The 22,472-nt window shown below is 33.9% G+C and overlaps 1 protein-coding gene across 1 annotated transcript; it reads left to right on the top strand.

The window, feature by feature from the left end:
- The first annotated feature begins 18,444 nt into the window (after positions 1-18,444).
- LOC124976449 (olfactory receptor 4F6-like) lies at positions 18,445-19,386 on the top strand. Its single transcript, XM_047539322.1, has one exon. The coding sequence runs from the start codon at positions 18,445-18,447 to the stop codon at positions 19,384-19,386; it is 942 nt and encodes a 313-aa protein (XP_047395278.1).
- Positions 19,387-22,472: the final 3,086 nt, after the last annotated feature.

The raw sequence follows: 22,472 nt of genomic DNA on the forward strand, positions 1-22,472 counted from the left end.
ATTACTAAGTGAAAGAAAAAAACAATTTTAAAAAAGTGAAGACTTTATGCTCCAATTTTATAACATTCTGGAAAAGAAAACAACTATGATGACAGTAAAAAGACCAGCAGTAGCCAGGGTTCAGACAGAGGGAGGGACAAGTAGGTGTACAGGTGAATTTTAGGGCAGTAGAAATATTCTGTATAATTAATATCGTCATGCTTTAAAAAGCATTCTTCAAAAAGAAAACAGATAACAGTAAAAAGAAATTGTCAATATATTTTGTGAGTAATGGAAAATGCCTGATGTTACTGCATCCTTCTACTTTTAAATTTAGAATTTGTTAATTTAATATCAATAAATATAATTCAATTAGAGAAAGATAAGCAATATTTTTATCAAGTAGGAATATGAGTGACTCATGCAGAATATATGTAAATGTATTAACTACAAATTGGGAAATTCCAGTTACATATAGAAAAATAAAAAAGGCACAAGTGACCCAAAATTATAAAAATACAAGAACAACTAAATTCATTTAAATATGTTGAAATCTACCAATCATTAAGAAAATATAACTTTTAAAAATTTTGTTTTTTCTAACAGATTTGCAGAGAGAGAGAGATTAAATTCAGTGAGCATGAAAGAGTCCTTATGAATTTCTTATGTGTAATAAGTGGGAATGGGAATTAAATTTATAGAATTTAAAATATTTAAATTAAGTCATAGCAAAGATCTCTAATGTTCCTAACACTAAACAAAGGTTAAACTTGTGGAGTATATATCTTAATCAAAAGGAAATGCCACAGCTTACTAGCACAAGGCTGATACATATGTTCATATATTAATTGCACTGTTATTTCACTAGTAATAACAAATAATTGTAAAGAAACAAAACAAATAGATAAGAGTTTTAAAATCAAATTAGAATACATGTTTGCAATGAATATTGTGCTTCTATTAAAAACTTTGGTTATAGATCATATAACCAAAATGAGAGTTAAAATAACATAACTGAGAGTTAAAATAAAAAACAAATTTTGCAAAATAAAATTAATAGTGAAAGACCCTCAGTCCCCCTGTCCAAGGAAGATCACGCGAAGACACTGGCTACAAAAGCAAGAGGCTGTTTATTGATACACAGGCGCCTGCGGGTGCTCAGCAAAACCTCAGCCGGAGCTTCGGAGAACTGGCACACCGGGCTTTGGGGTAGAGGGTTTTTATAGGGTGAAGGGGGCAGGTTTCGCGCGCGTGGTAAGCAACAGGTTTCTTATTGGCTATTTTGAATCCAGCACATAGGTCACCTAAAGGGTAAGGTTGTTTTTCAAATTTTTGCTTGACGTCTTCATGGTTCCTGCTTATCAGTTCCTGTTTCGACTCGATATTCTGTACTTTCCCAACCGCTCTGTTCTTTCTCAGTTCCCGTTTATCAGTGTAACAGCCTCCGGGCAGGTCGTGCTGTTGAGAGCTTGGTGGTATCTGTGCTGCTAACTGTCTCAAGGACAAACAGGACTGCTGGGCCCCTGTGCTTACCAAGGTTGTTAAGAGATATTTGTCCGAGGAATGTTCAGTTGCCTGGAGACCTTATCCATCAAGGACGGGAGCGGGGCTTAGCCCCGACTCAGGGTTTAAGGCATGGAGCTGGGGCCTTTCAATAGCATGTATTGGTGTTATATATACATAAGAAACATCTTAAAGAACAAATGCTTAACTTTTAAGAAGGATTGATCTAACAAAAAGTGATAATACATGACTTCAATTTCCTAAAAGCCTTAATTTTGCATTTTAGATGATGTTCACAATGAATTAACTTGTTAATATAAACATGGATTTTTTCAAAATACAGAAGTGGAAATTCAAATTACATAGTGTGTTAAATGAAGAAATACAGCACAGACACTGAAAAAAATTAAATGAGACATATTAAAGGGAACACTATTCTCTCTTCAAAAATTAAATCTAGTAGTAAAGCAAAAGTTCTCAGGGAGGAGTCTACCTGAGATGATCGTTATATTTTAGTAGTATCTTTTCTGGAGATACATATGTTGAGTTACACATTTCTTGATGGATTAAGTTGGAGGTAGTAAGTCCACATCAACAGATTAATGGATAAAGAAAATGTGAATCATAAAAATCAGGGACTACCATTCAGGTATCTTTTGTATAAAATCCCATCATTTGCAGTAATATGTATAGAACTGAAAGTCATTATGTCAAGCGAAATAAACCAGGCACAGAATGACAATAACTGAATGATCTCCCTCATACTTGGAATCTAAAGATGTTGCTTTTACAGATAGTGAGAATGGAAGGGTGATTATCAAAAGTCAGAAGAGTACTGTGGAGGGAAAGAGCCAGAAGTCCTACTGTGCTATGCACAGGAAGGTGGCTATAGACAACAATGACATGAAAGTTTTGAAACACACAAATCAAGGATTTTGACTGTTTTTACCATAAACACATGATAAATGTTTGAGGAGACAGACATGTCAAACTTAATTTAAACATGACACAAAGTATGCATATGCATTGAAACATTACATGGTACTCAATATGTATAATTTTTATGTATCTGTTAAAAAACAAAATATTTACATAAAGGATGGAGGTGATTAACAGTGAAGATAAAGGAGGAAAATGACAAAAAATATTTTTAAAGAAGAGTCAGTAGGAGCAGAATAAGCACTAGAGGGATGAAAAAGGGAGAAGGCAGTCTCTCTGAGTCACCTGATCAGTTACAATCCTGACTGATCTCTTTCCGAACTTATTCTTTCACAGAAGTTCACACTCCTCAGGCACACTATCTTTCCTCTGACTAGTTTTCAGGTTTCACGTCTTGATTCATTCCTATCATGACAATATATTCTCAGATTTGCTTCAAGTACTTGAATAACCCGGTTTTTGTTGCTTATTTGGTTGTTGAAACTGAACTGAACTGTGCAGGTTTTTTTTTTTTTTTTTTAAGTACTGAGAATTGAACCCAGGGGAACTTAACCACTGAGTCACATCTCTAGCCTCTTCTTTATTTATTTTTATTTTTTTTAATTTTGAGACAGGTCTCGCTAAGTTTCTTAGGGCTTTTCTATATTGCTGAGACTGGTCTTGAACTTTTAATCCTCCTGCCTCATCTTCTGAGTAGCTAGGATTTATAGGTGTGTGCCACTGTGCCTAGCATGCTTTGGTTTTGCAGATTGTTTCTCATCTATAAGTTAAATTCAGGCATCATCTTTTCAATGACAGCATCCTCTCTCTTCACAGCTTGGTTATGCCTATTCCATCACACTCTCAGGCCACTTTGTGCAAGTATCCATCATAAGGTTTTTGACACTTCATGATTAGCATTTGCCTGTCCTGTCTGTTGGTCCTGCCACATCTCTAAGGACAGAGACAGCATCTTATTCACAAATTACAGCCCATAACATGAGTTCAATAAATGTTGACAGGCACATGGATGAATGGATGATTGATCTGATAATGTCACATAGAAATAATAATCTTGGCACATAATGTTTTCCTCTATGTTTTGATACTGTCCACAGAATGGCAAAGTACAATCTCAACCAAAAGGCTGTTTTAAGTCTCTGGCAGGATGAATTAATCGCCTACAATCTGCTTGTCTTTATGTCCTAAGTCAAGAAATTGAATGCAGTAAATGTAAGGGAGATTCATCCAAAGGATAATCTGAACCCCAAATTGACTTTTGAAATACAGATGAGTTTCTTTTCAAAAAATGATTTTTTATTGAAAAGATCAATCAGGGAGATTTTAGCTGGCATCATGCATATGCCACAGAACAACAGGCAGCAGAAGGATAGACTTGACAAGCGTGGAGGTCTGTAGAAACCCACTCTGCTGAGGAGGCTGCCTTGGGGTCCACTCTCTGCTCCCTGTCCTGGAGAGGTTGGGATGTGAGCAGTACCTGCACTTCCACACGCTGATGCTGTCCTATCCTCCAGGCATCTCTGTGTTCAAGTGAGATCCTTTCTATTCTTTACTAAGTATTTCTTTTACTAAATTGTTATGTCCTTAATTTTTCTTTAGAAAAATGGACTCCATTATGTTTCAAATTGCTCCACAGTAAACTTCATTTCTATTTTTTTCCATTCATCTTTAAATTTAGTCAGTTCAGAGAAATTCCCAGGTCTCAGATCCTAAGGCACCTTTCCCTGAAGCTCAAAGCTACTTTACTTTCTTCCAATGATGCTCTGAATCTCATTAAATGAGGTGGGAGCTAGAAACAGCAGCAGCAGAGCTATGGATGTGTTCACAATGGGTGAGTAGTATCCAGTCAGTATCAACAAACCATTTTCATTACTTTCTCTATCCTGAATCATGGGTTTATCTTTCATTTCCTCCTATTGATACATGCAATTATCCCAGTGCATACTTCTCTTATAATTTATTCATATCATTAAGGGTTTCTCCATGCAAAAATAGCTTTCCCTATTTCAAAATAAAACAGTCAGAAAGTGCAGAAAATGGTCAGTATCTACTAATCTTGGATAATTCGAAATAATCAAAATGCTTATGAAGGTATATACAAACTTTTGTCTTTCTCTAGTTCCTTAGAAGGGTCTTACCTTTACTGTTGTTCACTTACTTTTCAATAAAAAGTCAGAAATTACTGAAATAAATACCATGATATTTTCCAACTTTGTATTCCTTTTTTTTTTTTTTTGATCATTCTTGAAACTACCTCTAGAGTACTTATATTAATTAGTGTTCATGAAAGCTCTCCATTTGAATCAGTCTCTTGGAAAATAGTGGTTTTTTTTAGTGTTATTTTTAAAATACTCTCCTTATTTTCCTCTCCTCTCCAAACTTAATCGCTATATAATATGTTCTTAGAAATTTTATCTGACAAGTATTTTTGTATATTTTTAGAAGTCCTTATAAAGAGATTCCTTTCAGATGAATTTTCTGTCACTATGAAGTTGATGATCTCTACCCACTAATATACAAAGATTTTGTTCATACCTTTGCAGAAATGTTAGAAGAAGTATGAAATAAATATTTGTCAGTATCTGAAATATAGGCACAAAGAAAATAATCACTCTGAAAAGACTGTAATAAATTTACGTGTTGCATTATTTTTTGGCTTTAAAATATGTAATCTGGTCTAGCAAGATTCTGAGACCCACCAGACAAGGTAGAATGCTGTCTGCAAACCAACCTCTCTGTAAAAGCACAGGTATTTTTATAATTATTTTGTATCTCCTGATCTGTGAACTTCAAATAACTTTCTCTACACTGAATAATGAAGCTATTGAAGCACTGGCACATAATTAACAAACCTAAAAGTGTATTTATATCAAATGAGATTCATACCATTTTATATTTTTATTTCCAAAAGTGGTGTTGCTAAATGTGATGAGGCTGATAGAATATTGCCTTTCTTCCCTCCTTCCCTACTCCTATACCTGCTCATCCAGCAAGCATGGGACCTGGATTTCTCTGTAGTAGTCACCCTTAGTTTTTCCTGAAGTTTTATGGACAACACCATGTGAAACCTGGAGTAAAGGCTAACATGCTCCATGAAATCCCTTGAACAAACATGTGTGACCAACTCATCTGACCCAACAGTATGGTCAATGGAAAGGGAAAACAAACAAACAAAAAACCCAGCTCTAAACTTAATGAGCTTTCAAACACTTGAAGAAACTATCTAGAGGAAGGCTTAGTAAGCAACTATCCAAATCTTTTTAGTCCCTCTTATAATATGCTATAATCCAGACACAAAAAAAATATTTCCTTGGATCAGGGGCACTGTACACCTATGGAACAGCCCTTGGAGCCTGAAATGAAAGTTCTAACTTAGCACTCAAGAAGCTAAGTTAGAGTCAACAAACGCTGGCTGAATTTGAAAAGAGACAAATTCTTTTAATTCTGGCCTGTCAACAAACTACCAACTTCAATTGTATCTTACCCACTTACCTGAACAGAAAAATGAAGGTGATTAAAAAGCAGTATCTTCAGATATACCTGTAGAGTTTAAAAAATCCTTTCCTTGTGATATCTTGTGCTTATTATTTGGATGTTACTAGAGTAAATTACGCCTCTGCAGCACTAACACCAGCTCTCAGTGACCACTTGATTCTTGGTTACCTAATAGTCCTCAGTCCTTTCATCCTGGGAATTCTGCCTTGGAATCCCCATGGCCTGAATCAAGGAATATTAGAAGTTTTATACACAGTAAGATTAAATTAATGAACAATGAAGAAACAACCATGGAATGAATCACAACTAAGAAATTCCTTCAAGGAGAATCTATATTCCCAGCCAATAGAATGTCTATAAGTTACACACCTTTAAACTTCATATCAGTGGGCAGGTAGTAGCCATTAGTATGTTAAATAAGCATGGTGTGTCATTGTTCTGGTGAATGAAGAGGGATTCACAAGTGCACGTAGCTTTTAAATTTCATAATCAATATGAGAAGTATGTCATTTATAATAAGGTTGTGATATAAAAAGAACAGCATTCTTTTGACCTAATAGATCAAAATGGGAAATTGTAACACATGAGTCATTTAAGGTCGGTATCAAGATAGACACTAGAACTCCCATAAACCTGGAATTCTGTCCTGATGCAGACCTGCTAAAGGCCTGTCAAGCTGCTCAGAAAACAAGCCTAAATGAATACAAAAATCTAGTCCCACATACCTTAATCGTGGACATTCAAAGCTTGATCATATTTCTAATTAGGTACATGGTTAGCTGAAATTAAAATTCTACCCTGATTATTGTTAAAGTAATTGCTATTATTCATTTAATGTTTGTAAAATATTAGGCTAAAATTTTCATAAAGACTAATAAGTTGAAAAGTGACTGAGAACTTTTGGGGGTTATTTTTTTTTAAATCTAGCAGACATATAGAAAATATAAAGTTTTGAAAATCTTGCAATCCAAAATTATTAAAAAAATATAAAAGTACAATAGGAATCAATGACTTAAAATGATTTATGTATGTCTAAAAACAAACAAACAAGTAAATAAATTGTGACAAATGATAAAACATGGTGTACCTATATTAACTTTGAAGAAATAATTATCATGGTAAAGGAGTAAGCTTTCTGTCATTGAAAAAAATTGAAGCAAAAATGGATAATCATTGATAGAACTGACATAGTATAGAGAATTTCCAAAAGCATTTCATATGTATTGAACTGAAAAATGATGTCTGAAATTTCTGTCCTAAAAGTGGCTTGTGTGTGCTCTTCTGCTCAGATTGCCAAACTAAGATGGAAATATGTTACTTTAAAATATTTCTATGTGTCTGTTGCTATGGTTTCAATCCAGACTGTTCCCCAGAGGTGCATGTGTTGAAGGCTTGGTTCTTCCCCCATGCATTAATGTTCAGAGGTGTGATTTTGGAAAGGGATCAGATCATGAAAACTCTAAAATCATGGATGGGCAAATCTACTGGTGGATTCCTAGGTTAGTAGACTACTGGGAAGCAGTGGCAAATGGTAGAAAGTGGGACCTAACTGAAGGGAGTGGGTCTTTGGGGTCATGCTCTTGGAGACTACCTTGTCCCCAGCACACTCCTCTCTTTCTGTTTCCCAGCTTTCCTGAAGTGAGCAGCTTTGATCCACTCTACCCTCCCTGCCATGATGCTGTGGACCTCAGGTCCAAAGCAATGGAGCCACTGACCTTAGCCTGAAACCCCTGACACAGCCAAATAGTTCTTTCCTCTCTTAGATTGAATTTGTCAGTGAAATGACAAAAAGTTGACTAACACATCTATTGATTATTTAATAACACAAATGGGAAAAGAATCTCAAGACGTTAAAAGATCTTTTCTAGCCCTTTAGAAGCAATAACTGTTGACTATTTCCTTTTGCAGCTATGGGAACAGTTTTTTTTTTTTTTTTTTTTTTTTTTTTTGTGGTACTGGGGATCGAACTCAGGGCCTTGTGCTTGTGAGGCAAGCACTCTACCAGCTGAGCTATCTCCCCAGCCCAACAATTTCTATGTATATATAGGACCTCCATTTTTTTTAAACACAAAAGTATTACTCTCTATATATGGTGGAATTTGTTTTAAGAAATTTTACTAAGATCTAAGACTTGTTAACTTGGGAAACCAGGAAAGTGGGACAATAATCTCTGAGATTCTTTAAAAACATGACAAGAAAAATGAAGCATATTTAAAAAGGATCTTAAAAAGCAATAATTTGAGAAATTCCTGTATAGTTAATTTTTTTTTCTTGTAACACATGTTTGAATGGTCTCCAAATCTGAGTGGAACCTGTGGTATGCATATGAACAAGTTTTAATCATAAAGGTTGTACAGAGAAGATGTAAATGCCCATGAAAACAGCATTCTAAATTGATAATGCAGCAATAGAAATAGAGGGTATAGAAGTTACTAATCATCCAGCTGTAGAGTTTGAAAGTCAGGAATCTGAATTTTGGAGGAAAACAGAAATACAGTTGTAGGCTGGAGACATATTTCAGTGGCAGAGCACTTAGCTATCATGTGCAAGTTCATGGGTTTGATTCCTCATCACTGCAAAATTAAATAGATAAATACATTAATTAAATTGCACCATACATTGCTACCTGTCTTTCAGATATCTACTTTTCTCCCAAACTGTGGACTCTGTTCTCACTTGTGTGGGTGATCTTCTCACATTTCAGCAATGTTTTGACATTGCAGAGACACTGGATTTACTGATTTGTTCATGTTCTTTTATTCTAAAATAATGGGTCTGGCTAAATTAAAAAAAAAAAAAGAAACAATTTCTGGAGTCAGTTTTGAGTTTCAAGTCAGTTTCTTGAAATTGAACAGATTTATTTTGCATTTCAAATTGGTTTAAAAGTATATAGTCTTTTTGAAATTTATTCTGTGCCAGTGATTTTTTCACTTTCAACTAAACTGTTTGTGAAATTGTGTTTTCCTTATTTTTTTATCATCACATTTTCCTCAAAGAAATTATCTTGGATTTATTTGTTGATTCTTATATAAATCTAGTGGTTCACTGGTTAGTATTAATAAATAACTAATTAATTTATTTTTTAGTGCTGGGGGTTGACCTCAGGTATGGTCTACCACTGAGCTACAATCCCAGCTCTTTTTTATTTTTTATTTTGAGACAGGGTCTCTCTAATTTGCCAAGGCTGGCCTTGAACTTGCAATCCTGTTGCTTCAGCCTCCCAAATTGCTGGGATTGGAAGCCTGGGCCACCATGCCCAGCTTCATTAGTATTTATTTTTATGTATTACTTTCTGATACTTTGCTTGGGTGTATTGTATTGTTCATTACCTAAATAGTAAAGCTTGAAAGTAATTATAATATCTTATTTATTCTTAATTGGGTATTTGAAAAGTTTAAGAGATATTAATTTTTCTGGAACAATATTTTAGCTGCAATGTAAATGTTCTGATGACTATATAATCATCATTATTATTATCTCTACTTGACATTTTAAATTGCATTTTATTCAAACTAAAAGTTGCAAATGAATATTTTCTTTATATTATGCATTCCAATGATCTCCTCTCTTATCATTTACAATTTAAAACATTTTTGTAGTTGCTCTGAAATTAGCAATACACATTTTTAACTAATGTCCATTTTAAAACAGTGCTAAACCATTTCATATTTCATATGACAGTTTTCTTATAATAGAATATTCTCAGTTCCTCTCTTCTGTCCCCTGTGAAATTATTATCATTCATTCTTATGTCCATATCTTTAATGTGTTATATTTGAAATCAAAAAGAATGAGGAAGAATTTAATTTTACCTTTATTCCATTTCCAAAGCTCTCCATTTCTTTGTGTAGATCCAGGTTTTTGATCAATATCGTTTTCTTTCTGCCTGAAGAAATTCTTCTAACATTTATTTCAGGGTAACTTTTGCTGGTGGTGGAGTTCCTCTAATTTTTGTTTGTGGAAATTATTTTATTTACACTTTTGAAGGACAATTTCATTGGATATAAAATTCTAGATTGATGCAATTTTTTTGTTCTAATTCATTAAATATTTCTATCTATTCTTTCCTTGCTTGCATGATTTCTAAAAAGAAGCCCAGTGCAATTCTTATCCTGTTCCTTTATAAATATTCCTACTTCCTTCTCACTCTGTTTTAAGACTTTCTTTCATTGGATGTCTGCAGTTTGTATGTTTTGTGTCTACCTGTAGGGTTTTTTTTTGTTGTTGTTGTTGTTGTCATTATTTACTTAACATACTTGGTGTTCTCTAGAATCACTAGAACTGTGTTTTGATGCTTCCATTACATTCAGATAGTTCTCAGTCATTTTTTCTTCAAGTATTTCCTAGGCTTTGTTCTCTTTTTCTTCTCTCTCTGGTATAACTTATACCACTTCATATTGTCTCCCAACTTTTAGCCTTTTTTTCTAACTTCTTTTTTATTCTTTTTCTCTTTGCATTTCAGTTTGGGAATCTTCAATTTCATGACTTCTTTCCATGACTATATCAAAACCAAATTTCTCTAATGTCCTTATGTTATTTTCCTCTCCTGTCTTGGGCTTTCCTATTTCTCTTTAGAGAGACTCTGTGATCTCCAGTCTGCTGTTATCTACTGAAGTTCTCTCAGTATGATAGTAAATTGTAGGGAGAAGAGTACATTCCAATTTAGGAACCTGAAAAAAAGATAAGCAAAGTAAAACTAGAACAGAAGAAAATAAATAATAAATATTATAGAAATCAACAAAGTTGAAAAACAGAATATCAATAAACTCAACAACAGCAAAATAAGCTAGCTTATTTTGAAAGATCAAGAAAATTAATGAATCTTTAATAACAACAAAAGAAAATGAAACAGAGGGAGAAAACACAAATTACCAGTATCATAAATAAAAGAGTATTACTTATGATCCCATGGAATTACTTGAAGGATGATAAAGAAATATTATGAACACCTTTAAAATTACATATTTAATTCCTTAGATGAAATGGACCAATTCCTTGAAAGGTAAAAATTATAAAAAATCATTTGAAAGAAATAAATACTATGAGTTGACCTACAAACAATAAAGTGATTCTATAAATAATAATTTTTCAAAGAAATACAGTTGGTCCAATGGGTTTCATCGGTGATTTCTACCAAATATTATGGAAAAAATAATAATACCAGTTTTCTAAAATTTCTTCTAAAAAACAGAAGCTAGAGTGGAAAATTTTTAATTCATTTTATGAAGCCTGTATTATCCTTATGTCAAAGCATTTATGTAAACACTACAAGAAATGGAAAAAAAGGCCAATGTCTCTTTTGAACACACATGCAAAATGTTTTAACAAAATATTACCCAATCACACACAATAATGTATTGAAAATTATAATCATGGTATACATAAACTGTTACATTTATTGTAGCCATGCAAGTCTGGCTTAGAGTTTTAAAATCAGTCAATGAAAATCCATCACAACAGGCTGAAGAAGGAAAGTTAGATGATTACATCAATTGATGCAGGAAAAGACATTGTGTATTGTGTGGCAAAATCTATCACCCACTCATGAAAAAAACTTCTCAGCAAACTAGAGATAGAGGGGAATTTCTTATATTTGGTAAAGAACATGTAAAAAATCAATATTAAAATCACATTTAATAGTAAGGAGAAACTGTATGCTTTCCCTAGTTTTGAAATAATATTTAGGTCTGTAATCCATTTTAAATTAATTCTATAACTATGACTTTGTTTTAGTTACTTATTAGTTCCAGGAATAACCAAGTTATAAAATGAATATTCATAAATTCACACTGACACAGATGATTGACTTAATCAGTGGATCAAATTAATTATTAATCACCAATTAATTATTAAAATTAATTCCTCTTTACCTGTGGTCTTCCTCTCTCATATTCATATGCTTCTAATAGTCTTTCGGAAAACTATCAAATAAATTCCAATAAAGGGGAAACTTATAATATGTCAGACATGTTTCTTAAAAGTTGTAAAAGTTAGGATAAACAAGGAAAGTCTGGGAAACTATCACAGATAAGAGAAATCTAAGTAGACATAACAACAAAACAGACATTAGGTAAAATTAAGGAAACCTGAATAAGTCATGGAATCTAATTGGCAATAATGTGTTAATATCAGTTCATTATAGCAAATGTACTATACTAATGTAAGATATTAGTAGCAAAAGAAATTGTATTGTGTGGGTGAGCGTGTGTGTGAACTCTCTATACTATCTGCTGAGTTTTTCAGTAAATTGAAACTTCTAAAAATAGACTATTAATAAAAAATAAAAATAAAAAGAGTATAAGTATAGAAAAGGCTTTAAAGAAAATAACAGTGATTATGTGGGACTTCTCAGGAGAAGAGTTCTAATTTTCATTTTATGTTACCCTTTTGAAGTCATTTCATCATGAATAATTTTTACTTCACATAAAACAAAACAAGAAACAAAGTTGGAGAAACCATAGTTCCTAATTTCAAAATTTACTACACAGCTACTATAGTTTAAACAGTGTGGTGATGTAACACAGGGGGTGTGAGTGCTGAAGGGTTCTGTTTTCCACACCTGAAGAATGAAGTACCAGAGGTCAGAGGGTGAGAGTTCAGTAGAATTACTAGAAGCAAGTGAGGCAACCTCCCCCAGCATGGGAGGGGTCTAAAAGAGGGTACTGTGGGTGACTTTCTGTCTAAGGGTTTTTAGAGTGTTTTGATGAGGAACTGAACTTTCATTGGAAAGTCTCTCTTGATTGTTCTCTTTTTCTGACTCAATTGAAGATCTACAATGTTAATTTCTTATTCCCATAATGGGATGGTTTAATGTGTTTGGTAACCTGAGCTTGTCCTGTACTTGTTGAATTGCTTCGGTTCAAAACAACTCTTTGAAGTTGACTAATGATAGGTATTTGAGGAAGCCTGGAGCAACAACAGAGATGTATGGCATACAAGTGTGAGTGGGGCCATCCAGTCAGGCAGCCAAAACCCAAACACAAGTTTTAGCCTAGGGTTTAAATCTGGGGTATGGGACCCTCATTCTCTCATTTCCATTTCTGTCTCCTGCTTCATTACTAATATCAGGATAGACAAATAGACCAGTGGAATAGAATGGGATTCCATAAATAAATCTATGCATTATGTTAATTGATTCTTAAAAAGAGTGCCATGACTGTTCAGGGAAAAAGGATCATCTCTTCAACTAATAGTGCTGGAACAATTGGAAATCCCATGCCAAAAAATTCTACGAATATGTCTCCAACAGAATTTTAAATGATGTCTGTTTAATGAGTAATTCCTATTACCTTTTTACTGATATCGGTCTACACCATAGTTAATTTATTAATAGACAAACAAAAGATGTTAATTTTCTTTGAAAATATCTTCCTATCATATTTTATTGCAGTTTCCCTTGCCTTCTATTTACATTCCTAATGAAACTTTCAGGTTTTTTTTTTTTTCTTTTCTCTGAGACCATGAGGATTCAAAAGTAGAATTCCCATGATAAACGGATTGTGAAATCAGCTCACCAGCCATCAGGTGGTCACCAAAGGCTGCTGTGAGGTCCTTGTTAGAGCTGGAGCAGTTGTGAGAAGCACTAAACACACAGCATGAGAAGAAAATATTTCTTAAAAGATCCTGTTATGGCAGAAATATTGATTTCTGGTATCTTTCTTTTGCCCTTAGCCAGGTAAGTGGGGATGATGCAATTAAAGTTAATAGCTTACTAAAGTGATTGTTATTTATTTATACAGATAATGTCTGGTACCTATGCCAAAACATTAAAACTTTTTCTCATCTCCATTTCTATTCTTCATTTCAAAAGCACTTATTGAGCATACATTTATACTGTCTTTCCAAAGGGGAAGTTAGAGTTTTCATTGCTCCATATACCTAGATTCTGCCTTGATTTGCAGGACAATTTCTGGATTTAGATCATATTATATTTCCACAGGGATTACCAAAGTGCCTGGAAATTGGTTTTACCATGAATTTTCTCAGACCTGCCATTGGTTTATGATAATTTCTAGACTTGAATAATTTAATTATTGCTTAATAATTGTACTGGCATCACTTTTCAATATGATCAGGAAATAGTACAAACGTTCTTTACCAAGAAACTATCATCAATCATTCATGCATTTATAGATACATGCGTGCTTGTACCCATCTAACCACATATCTTTCTCTCAAAATGACAATACTTACTGTGAGCCAGGATTTGTGAATAAGATACAGTCCCTGCTATCAAGAATCATGGATGTAGCAAGGCAGACAAGGAGAACCCTCACTGTAAATTATACTATGTAACAGGCAATATAGGAAGTTTGCCAATATGGTGCAAGAGCGAAGAGGAGGAATAACTAATTCAGACTGGGTAGAGAGGGAGAAGACTTTTTTGTTTTTGTTGTACTTATTTATTTTTAAATATTATACATATTTTTATTGGTGTATTATCATTGGGATTCATCACTAGATATTCATACATGCACAAGATATGAAAATATAAACTGGCCAAGAGGGGAAGTTGCCTTTGATGAATTGACACATGGGTTAGAATTTTTGCAATGAGAGTTAATCAGCTAAATAAAAAAGGTAAGGAGTTCTTTTATTGCATATGTGCATATATAAATGTTTGACTGAACCTGGGCAGTAGACAGATTCCAGGAACTTTATCAACACAGTAGGATATTTCCAAGGCAGAGGACAGTAAGGGTTTTACACAGGGAGCAGGCAGGGAAGAGGCAGGTAATGTTCCTGAGGAAAGCTGGTTCAGCTGCCTCCCTTTTCACCTTTGTGCTATGTCTTCTTGCCTCTGTTCTCTATTTCTTTCCTCTCCTTGTCCAGGTCCCTCTCTCTCCTCTCTTGTTCATTTGCTTTTCATCTACTCCCTGAAATGAAAGACACATTTGTAAGAAGCCAGCAATAGGCTGCTCAGGAAGGTGAGGTTTAGTCTTGGTGATGAATCCCTTGCTGAGAACAGGCTCTGGGAAACAACCCTGAGGATTTTTCTTTTCTTTCTTTCTTTTTTTTTAAATCAGAAAACAGTTGTTTTCTATACATTTATAAACTTTGTTATAATTTGTAAATGCTACTTTGAATGATTCTGTTGTCCCTACATTAAATTTGCAGGGTTGTTTGTCTTTAACCTCTTATTTTGTATTTTAAAAAATCAACTTTTCTATCCAAAGCAATGCATAGTGTTTTAGCGTCACATTAAATAATACAGAAATATAGACCTTTGGAAGTGAAAGCCACATTTGATCCTACTTTTCAGGATTTGCCACTGGTGGTATTTGGTGTGCATTCCTGGAGATTGTTTATTCAAATGCATACCTTCATTTCCATAGGGAATTCATTATGAATTATCTGGTTTTTCACTGAAATATAAAATATTTCCATATTCATGTATGCAAAATGATGCAACTGATTTTAACAGCTTCATATAGCTTATTGTAGATATGTTCTATAACATGATTAATACCTTCAGTATTGATTTATACAGTTCTATATTTTGCTATATGTATATGTATCCATGTGTACATATACATCACATAGATGTACCTAGATATATATTTCCTCTTTTGCTAGTGTGTCTAGAAACAGATTTTATATTTTTGCAAATATCATCAATGTGCAATTCAACGGTAAGAGTTCAATTCAAGTGTAAGAGTGCCTTTTATTTTGAACCATGAATATCCTGGGAATTTTATTTTTCTCCTCTGTGTTATGGCCACCCCTCATTCTTTTTCTTTTCTGGTGATTGTTAAAACAAAAATAATGAAACTCGTAATGACTGATGACGCTGAGTGTCAATCAATCTACTTATTATCCATCCTTATGTGCTCCTGTTCTAATTACTGCTTCTTCTATTTGTACTTCTTAAATTTAACCCTTTTCCTGTGATGTTAGTACATTGACCCTTCTATCAGTCATAATACTCTGATAATACTATTTTCTGTTCCTATTGAACTGTATGAAACAAAGACAGTTTTATTAATACAGGGAAATGTAACATTTCAAAAGTAAAGAAAAAAATAAACAATTTAATCACTCAATTTTCCAACCATTCAGAAAATAAATCTATTAGCACTGTCTTCTATTTACTTTCGTTTTGGTCTTGTTTTTTTGATTTTTTTTCAGTTTGGAAACATAGAGAATGGACATTAATTGTATTCCTGAATATGTGCAAATTAAAATCTCCCAATGCATGATCAAAACTTGTAGATAGACCTGATTATAACTGCTGTCCAATATCACATGCATTGTTTTTCTTCTCAATTATTGTCCCTTTCTTTCTTAAGCAATTCTTTTCTAATTTAAATTTTGAAAAGTTAACTAATTTATAAAAATATAAATGGTACATATTTATGGGCACCAAGTGAAATTTTGATAAGTATGCACCTTGTATAATGTTTACATAAAGGTAAACATAACTATGATCTTAACCATGTATCATTTCTTTTGGCAAGAGCATTCAAAATCTTTTCATTCAACTTTTTGAATGTAGGGTACAGTAGCAATAATGCACTATGTCCCCAATTCTGTTCTATTCTTTCCCACTTACTATCTGTAATAGTCCTCAGTTAGTGCCCTTATGGTGGGCTCATCACATCACCTCTGCTTGTTTCCCCCTGGCTACAAAGCCTGCTCCGTGTCTTCTCTGGAATGCCTCTCCCTGCCTGGTCTCTGCTCTTGTCTCTCTTCGACTCTGATGGGTCCAGGATGCTCCATCAGTTTATTCTGCTTTCCTGCATAGGCAGGGTGAGGTGGTTTCCATGTGGAGCCAGGGCTTGTTGAGGAGTGACAGCAGGGACAGTGATGACCTGAGAAAGATTGTCAGTGGTGTGAGAAAGAGGAAAGCTTGGTGATGGTAAAAGCGAGTGGGAACCCCGGTCATTCCAGGTGGAAGAAGCATGAACTGTTGGTTTATTCAAAGATAAATGATTTTGAAAGTTTAGACAGGAAAAAATAAGTCTAGGGATTAGACCTATATACAGTTGATGTTTAACTTTCGCTTTGGAGCTACTGAAAGAACAATTTTTTTTTTTTTTTTTTTTTTTTTTTGCAGACTAAAAAATACATGCACGTAAACCCAGAGATAAACATTTATAATTAAGGATTTTGGAAAGGTGTATTTCTATATTTTCCTACAATTTTTTAACAATGTTTTCTATATGTTTTGACTAAACTTCAATAATTTACACTATCACTATCAATGTATAAGAGTGTCTAGTTCACTCACAGCCCCATTTATGGTAACTCATCAATTACTGAAAAAATTGCAAACAGTGCAAAACAGTAAACCAATGCTATCCTATTTAAGTTTCTCTAATACTAATACTATGTTTACAGTTCATATAATGATTGACTATTAGGATTTCATCTTTTGTCACTAGTCTTCCTATAGTATGTTCATTTTTAAGTTGATATACATTTTTATCCATTATTTATTTGGAAGACTAATTTTGTGTACAAAGGCTTTGATATTTTGCAACTATTTTCCAGTTTGTCTTTATTTTTATAGTTCTTTTAAATGTGTATATGTATATACATGTGATATATTATTTATATTTTGCTATTTGGGATAATTTTTTGATTATATTCTACATGATTTGTGAATATGGGGTATTCTGGCATGAATTTTTAATATTAATGTATACCTAAATATTCCCATACCTTCTTTGGATTTGTTTCTCTTTTTAACATTTATGTATCCAGTTAATCTTCATTGACTTTATATTGATTGGCAAAGATCTATAGTTTTCCCTGTTTTATCTTTTCTGTGACCATCATTGTTTGACTGAGACACCTGGTCAACCAATATAACCAGTATAACTATGTTATATATCTTCAGTGGGTCACTTTAAGGTTATTGTAGCCCTTTCATTCCACTGAGGCTGTTATGAATATTTTAAAATAGAAATATGATGAAGCTACTGTTTAAAATCCTTGGTAGTTTTCTGTTGCTTTTAGGATAAAAAGAAAATCCTCTTGGATACAAGATTCTGTATCACTCTAACTTGATTGCGGTTGTTCATCCTCCTGCCCAATACCTTCCTGCAGGTCTCAGGGTCTTTGCAGAAACATTTCACAGTCTGGACTATACTCACTCTTGGTAGAGTAACTTCCTATGTAGTTCAGTCAAAACAGGCACCTTGAGTTGTCACTTGTTTTCATAGTATTCAGTTCTTCTCTTCAATTGGTCATCAGTTCTTATCTACCATTAAAGATATTCACTATCTGGATACGCCATTAGCCTGCAAACTGGCTGAAGCCAGAATCAATGTTCTACTTGTACTTCAGAACCTGACAAAGTCCCCAGTATATTGTATATACTCCTGGTGAATAGTCGTTGAATGGATAAATAAATGCACTGATTTTTCAGAATATTTTATCAATGTTTGTGAAGATTTCTTTCTTAATTATTCTACTTTATAAAAGAATTTAAATCTACTTCAATATTTATTGATGATTGATTATTTTCTTACTAATTTTTTTTCGGTGTTTTAGGTAGCAGACACAAAAAGGAAAGAAAACCAAATGTATGAATCCAATTTCTCTGTAGTTTCTGAATTTATCCTGCTGGGACTTTCTACCTGCAGACCAGTGCAGCATTTCCTCCTTGCCTTCTCTACAGTGTTTTATCTCACAATTATTCTGGGAAACATCCTTGTTGTGTTCACAGTGACCTTCGACCCTCATTTACATTCTCCCATGTACTTTCTTTTAGCTAACCTTTCATTTATCGATTTGTGTTTTTCCACCTTGGCAGTTCCTAAAATGATTCATGACCTGTATTCTGGGCATAGAACCATATCATTCCAGGGGTGTGTCATTCAGATTTTTGTCCTTCATATCCTGGGTGGATCTGAGATGGTGCTCCTGGTAGCCATGGCCTTGGACAGATATGTGGCCATCTGCAAGCCCCTCCACTACCTGACCATCATGAGCCCACGGATGTGCAGTTTGCTTCTGTCTGGCGCTTGGCTTATTGGTATCATTCACTCAGTGATCCAGTTAGCTTTTGTTGTCCATTTGCCTTTCTGTGGTCCTAATGAAATAGATAGCTTTTACTGTGATCTTCCCTGGTTTATCAAATTGGCCTGCATAGATACCTATAGAATGGAATTCTTGGTAACTGCTATCAGTGGGTTCATTTCCTTAGGCACCTTCTCCTTGCTGATCATCTCCTATATCCTCATCCTGTTCAGTGTATGGAAACGCCCTTCAGGTGGCTTGTCCAAGGCCCTCTCTACCCTTTCAGCTCACATCTCTGTGGTGGTTTTATTTTTTGGACCATGCATCTTTGTTTATATGTGGCCATTTCCCACAGTGCCAGTGGATAAGTTTCTTGCCATTGTGGACTTTCTGATCACACCTATCCTGAATCCTGTCATCTACACCATGAGGAACAAAGACATGAAGCTGGCAATGAGGAGACTGATTGGTCAGCTCCTGGGTCTGAGGAAAATTTCCAAATAACTTACAAGAACTCAAGTGGTACCTTCTATAAGCTCTACTGTAAACATAAGTGTTTAAAGGACTGCTATCTTGAGACAGTTTTTGTCCCTATTCTAGCAGCTTGAAAACCTTGGATAGTTTGTTTGAAGTTAATAACCAATAATGTGGTTGTATATTTACTTGGTTTTCTGTGGGTGCTTTTACATATTTTAAGAGCTGATAACACTTTTTTGTGTTGGTCACATTTTAATTAGTCCTGAGAAAATCTAAAAGTTTTATAAATTTCAATGTTTTGTGTATATTTGTAGTACTGATATAAGTTAATGTTTTCCTGTCTCATTAAGTTAAAAAATATTTACATCTAAAGAGGACAATTGATTGTCTTCACAGTTGCTTTTTTGGCAAGCAAAGTAGTTCATAGTCTACACTGATTTGGGTTTGTTTTTCTTCATTCTGTACTTTATTACTTATGTTAATAAATACATCTAGTAAAAATTATTTTTGAAAAAATGTTTTTAATATAGTAAGCATGTTTAATATTTATATATGCATAAAACAATCACATGGAAAAAGGAACACATTTTAGTATTTTGAGTGCTATTTTGGTATCTACTTATAGGAATCCAACATTGGTTTTATTTCTCTCATCCTTGAGTTAATCACGCCTTTTAAATGTGTACTCAAATAAAAAGGTATGGATTTGGAAGTAACAGTCAACCAATAAAGCAATACTAGATTGGGATTGAAGAAATGTTAAAGAGAGAACCTCAGATGTGAGCTTACCCAAAACTGGATCCAGTGCAGGACTAAATATCACATCGTGTGCAACCAGAAAGTCTGTGATTTTGAACATCTAGGCTTGGGAAACTGACCAACACACAGAGCTGCATAGTTCCTTTGGTTGATATTATATTCTTAAAATGAGATAAAATTTGCTTTTCTATGATTTTCCCACTGGGTGTTTATTTTGTAATCTGGCATTGTGCATAATAAATTATCTTCCACATTGTTCCCTCTTTTATTCTTTAAAAATCAAATAATCTTACTAAGGTTAAAGATTCTATCTGAGGCTAAACATATGAATATCACATCTTTTTATTTAATTCAATTTTTACCCACTTTAATTCTTTTTAAATGATATATAAGAAGAAAAGTTGTATATATCGATGGGGTACCATGTAATGTCTGATATGTATATATGCTTTGTAATGTTTAAATCAGGTTCAATGTATTTCTTTCCACAAACATTTCTCATTTCTTTAGGGTGAAAACTAAAAATTCTTTCTTCTAGCTTTCTCAAATATATAGTACATAATTTCTGTCAATAGTCATAAAACTGTGCAATAATATTCCAGAGCTTCTTGTTCCTGTCTAACTGTACATTAATACTGATGGATCAACTTTTCCCCACCCCACATCCACCAATGTCTCTGGTTTAGGGTAACTGCCATTTCTTTCAGATTAATTTTTTAAAATCCACACATGAGTGAGAGCCTGTGGTGTTCGTCTTTCTGTGCCTGACTTACTTTACTTAACATAATTATTTACAGTTCTATCCTTGTTGTTGCAAACTACAGGATTTCATTCATTTGTGACTCAATTACATTCCCTTGTGCATCTGCATCGCATTTTCTTTTCTTTACTAATCAGTTGAAGGACACTGCAATTGTTCCTGGTTATGATGAATAGTAGCGTGCTTAACATTGGGGTGCAGACATTTCTCTGACACTGATTTCATTTTCTTTGGAAAAATATCTAGTAGTAGAATTGCTGAACCATAGGGTAGGCCTATTTTTAATTTTTAAAAGGAAACTCCATACTATTTTCAGTAATAGCCAAATTTATTTACATTTCCACCAAGTGTATAAGAAGGTTCACTTTTTCCCACATCTTTGCTCATGCATCTTATGTTTAGTCTTTTTGACAATAGCCAGTCTTACCTCAGTGAGGTCGTATCTCATCATAGTTTTTATTTATAATTCTTTGATGACCAGTAATTTTGAGCATTTTTTGGTACCTGTTTGTTGGTTATTTACATGTATTTTTTTGAGAAATGTCTATTTAGATCTATTGTCCATTTTAATCAGATTATTTGATTTCATTTTACTATTTTTTTCTTGATACTTTATATATTCTGGATATCAATCATTTGTCAGATGTATGCATTGCAAATATTTTCTACTATTCTGTAGGCTCTTTCTACACTGAGTTGTTTCCTTTGCTGTATAGAAACTTTTTAATTTGATGTAATCCTATTTGTCTAATTTTTGCTCTGTTTGCTGTGCTTTTGGATCTTGTCCAAAAAAGACCTTTACCCATTCCAAGTGCTAAAGAATTTCCCCTTTGTTTTCTTCTGGCAGTTTCTGTTTCAAGTCTTACAACTAGATCTTTAATTCATTTTTGTTTGAGCTTTGTAACTAGTGAGAGACAGGGGTCTATCTTCATCCTTATGAATGTAGATGTTCAGTTCTCCCATTAAATTTAATGAGAAACCTCTCCTTTCTTCAGTGGGTGTTCTAATGATGTTTGTTGTAAATCAATCGACCGCACATGTGTCAATTTACCTCTAGGCTCTTTCTTTCTTCTGTTCCACTGATCTATGCATCTGTTTTTATGCAATACCATATTTTGATTTCTATAGTTTTGTAGTGTTTTGAAGTCAGGTAAGTTAATGCCTCCTGCTTTATTCTTTTTCTTCCTGGTCAGGTGGGTTCATAGGCTTTGCCCCAGAGTTGAGTGAGGTCCCTCCCTGGCACCACCACATTCCATGTCCTGAGCCTGAGAAGACATGCTGCTCATTTTCCCTGTCAGGCGGTGAAGGAGCACATGCTCCATTTTGGAATGGCTAATGGCTTGACTCCTGCCTAGGTGGGGACTTGGCTTTAAGGTTGCAAAGGTCATGTTGGGGCTTTCTGTTGGGCAAGCAAAGACTATGCTCCAGAGTTATTTAGGGTCTTTGACATGGTTATGAGCCTACTGAAAAATGTTTAAAATAAAACCATATTTGGGTAATAATTCTAGAACGTACATAGTATTATAAGGGCAGGTAAAACATTTACTAAAGCAGACACTACTATAGTCTTAAAATGATTAAAATCATACAGTGT

Source organism: Sciurus carolinensis, chromosome 2 (genome assembly GCF_902686445.1).
Source record: "Sciurus carolinensis chromosome 2, mSciCar1.2, whole genome shotgun sequence".
In the NCBI taxonomy this organism is placed as follows: domain Eukaryota; kingdom Metazoa; phylum Chordata; class Mammalia; order Rodentia; family Sciuridae; genus Sciurus; species Sciurus carolinensis.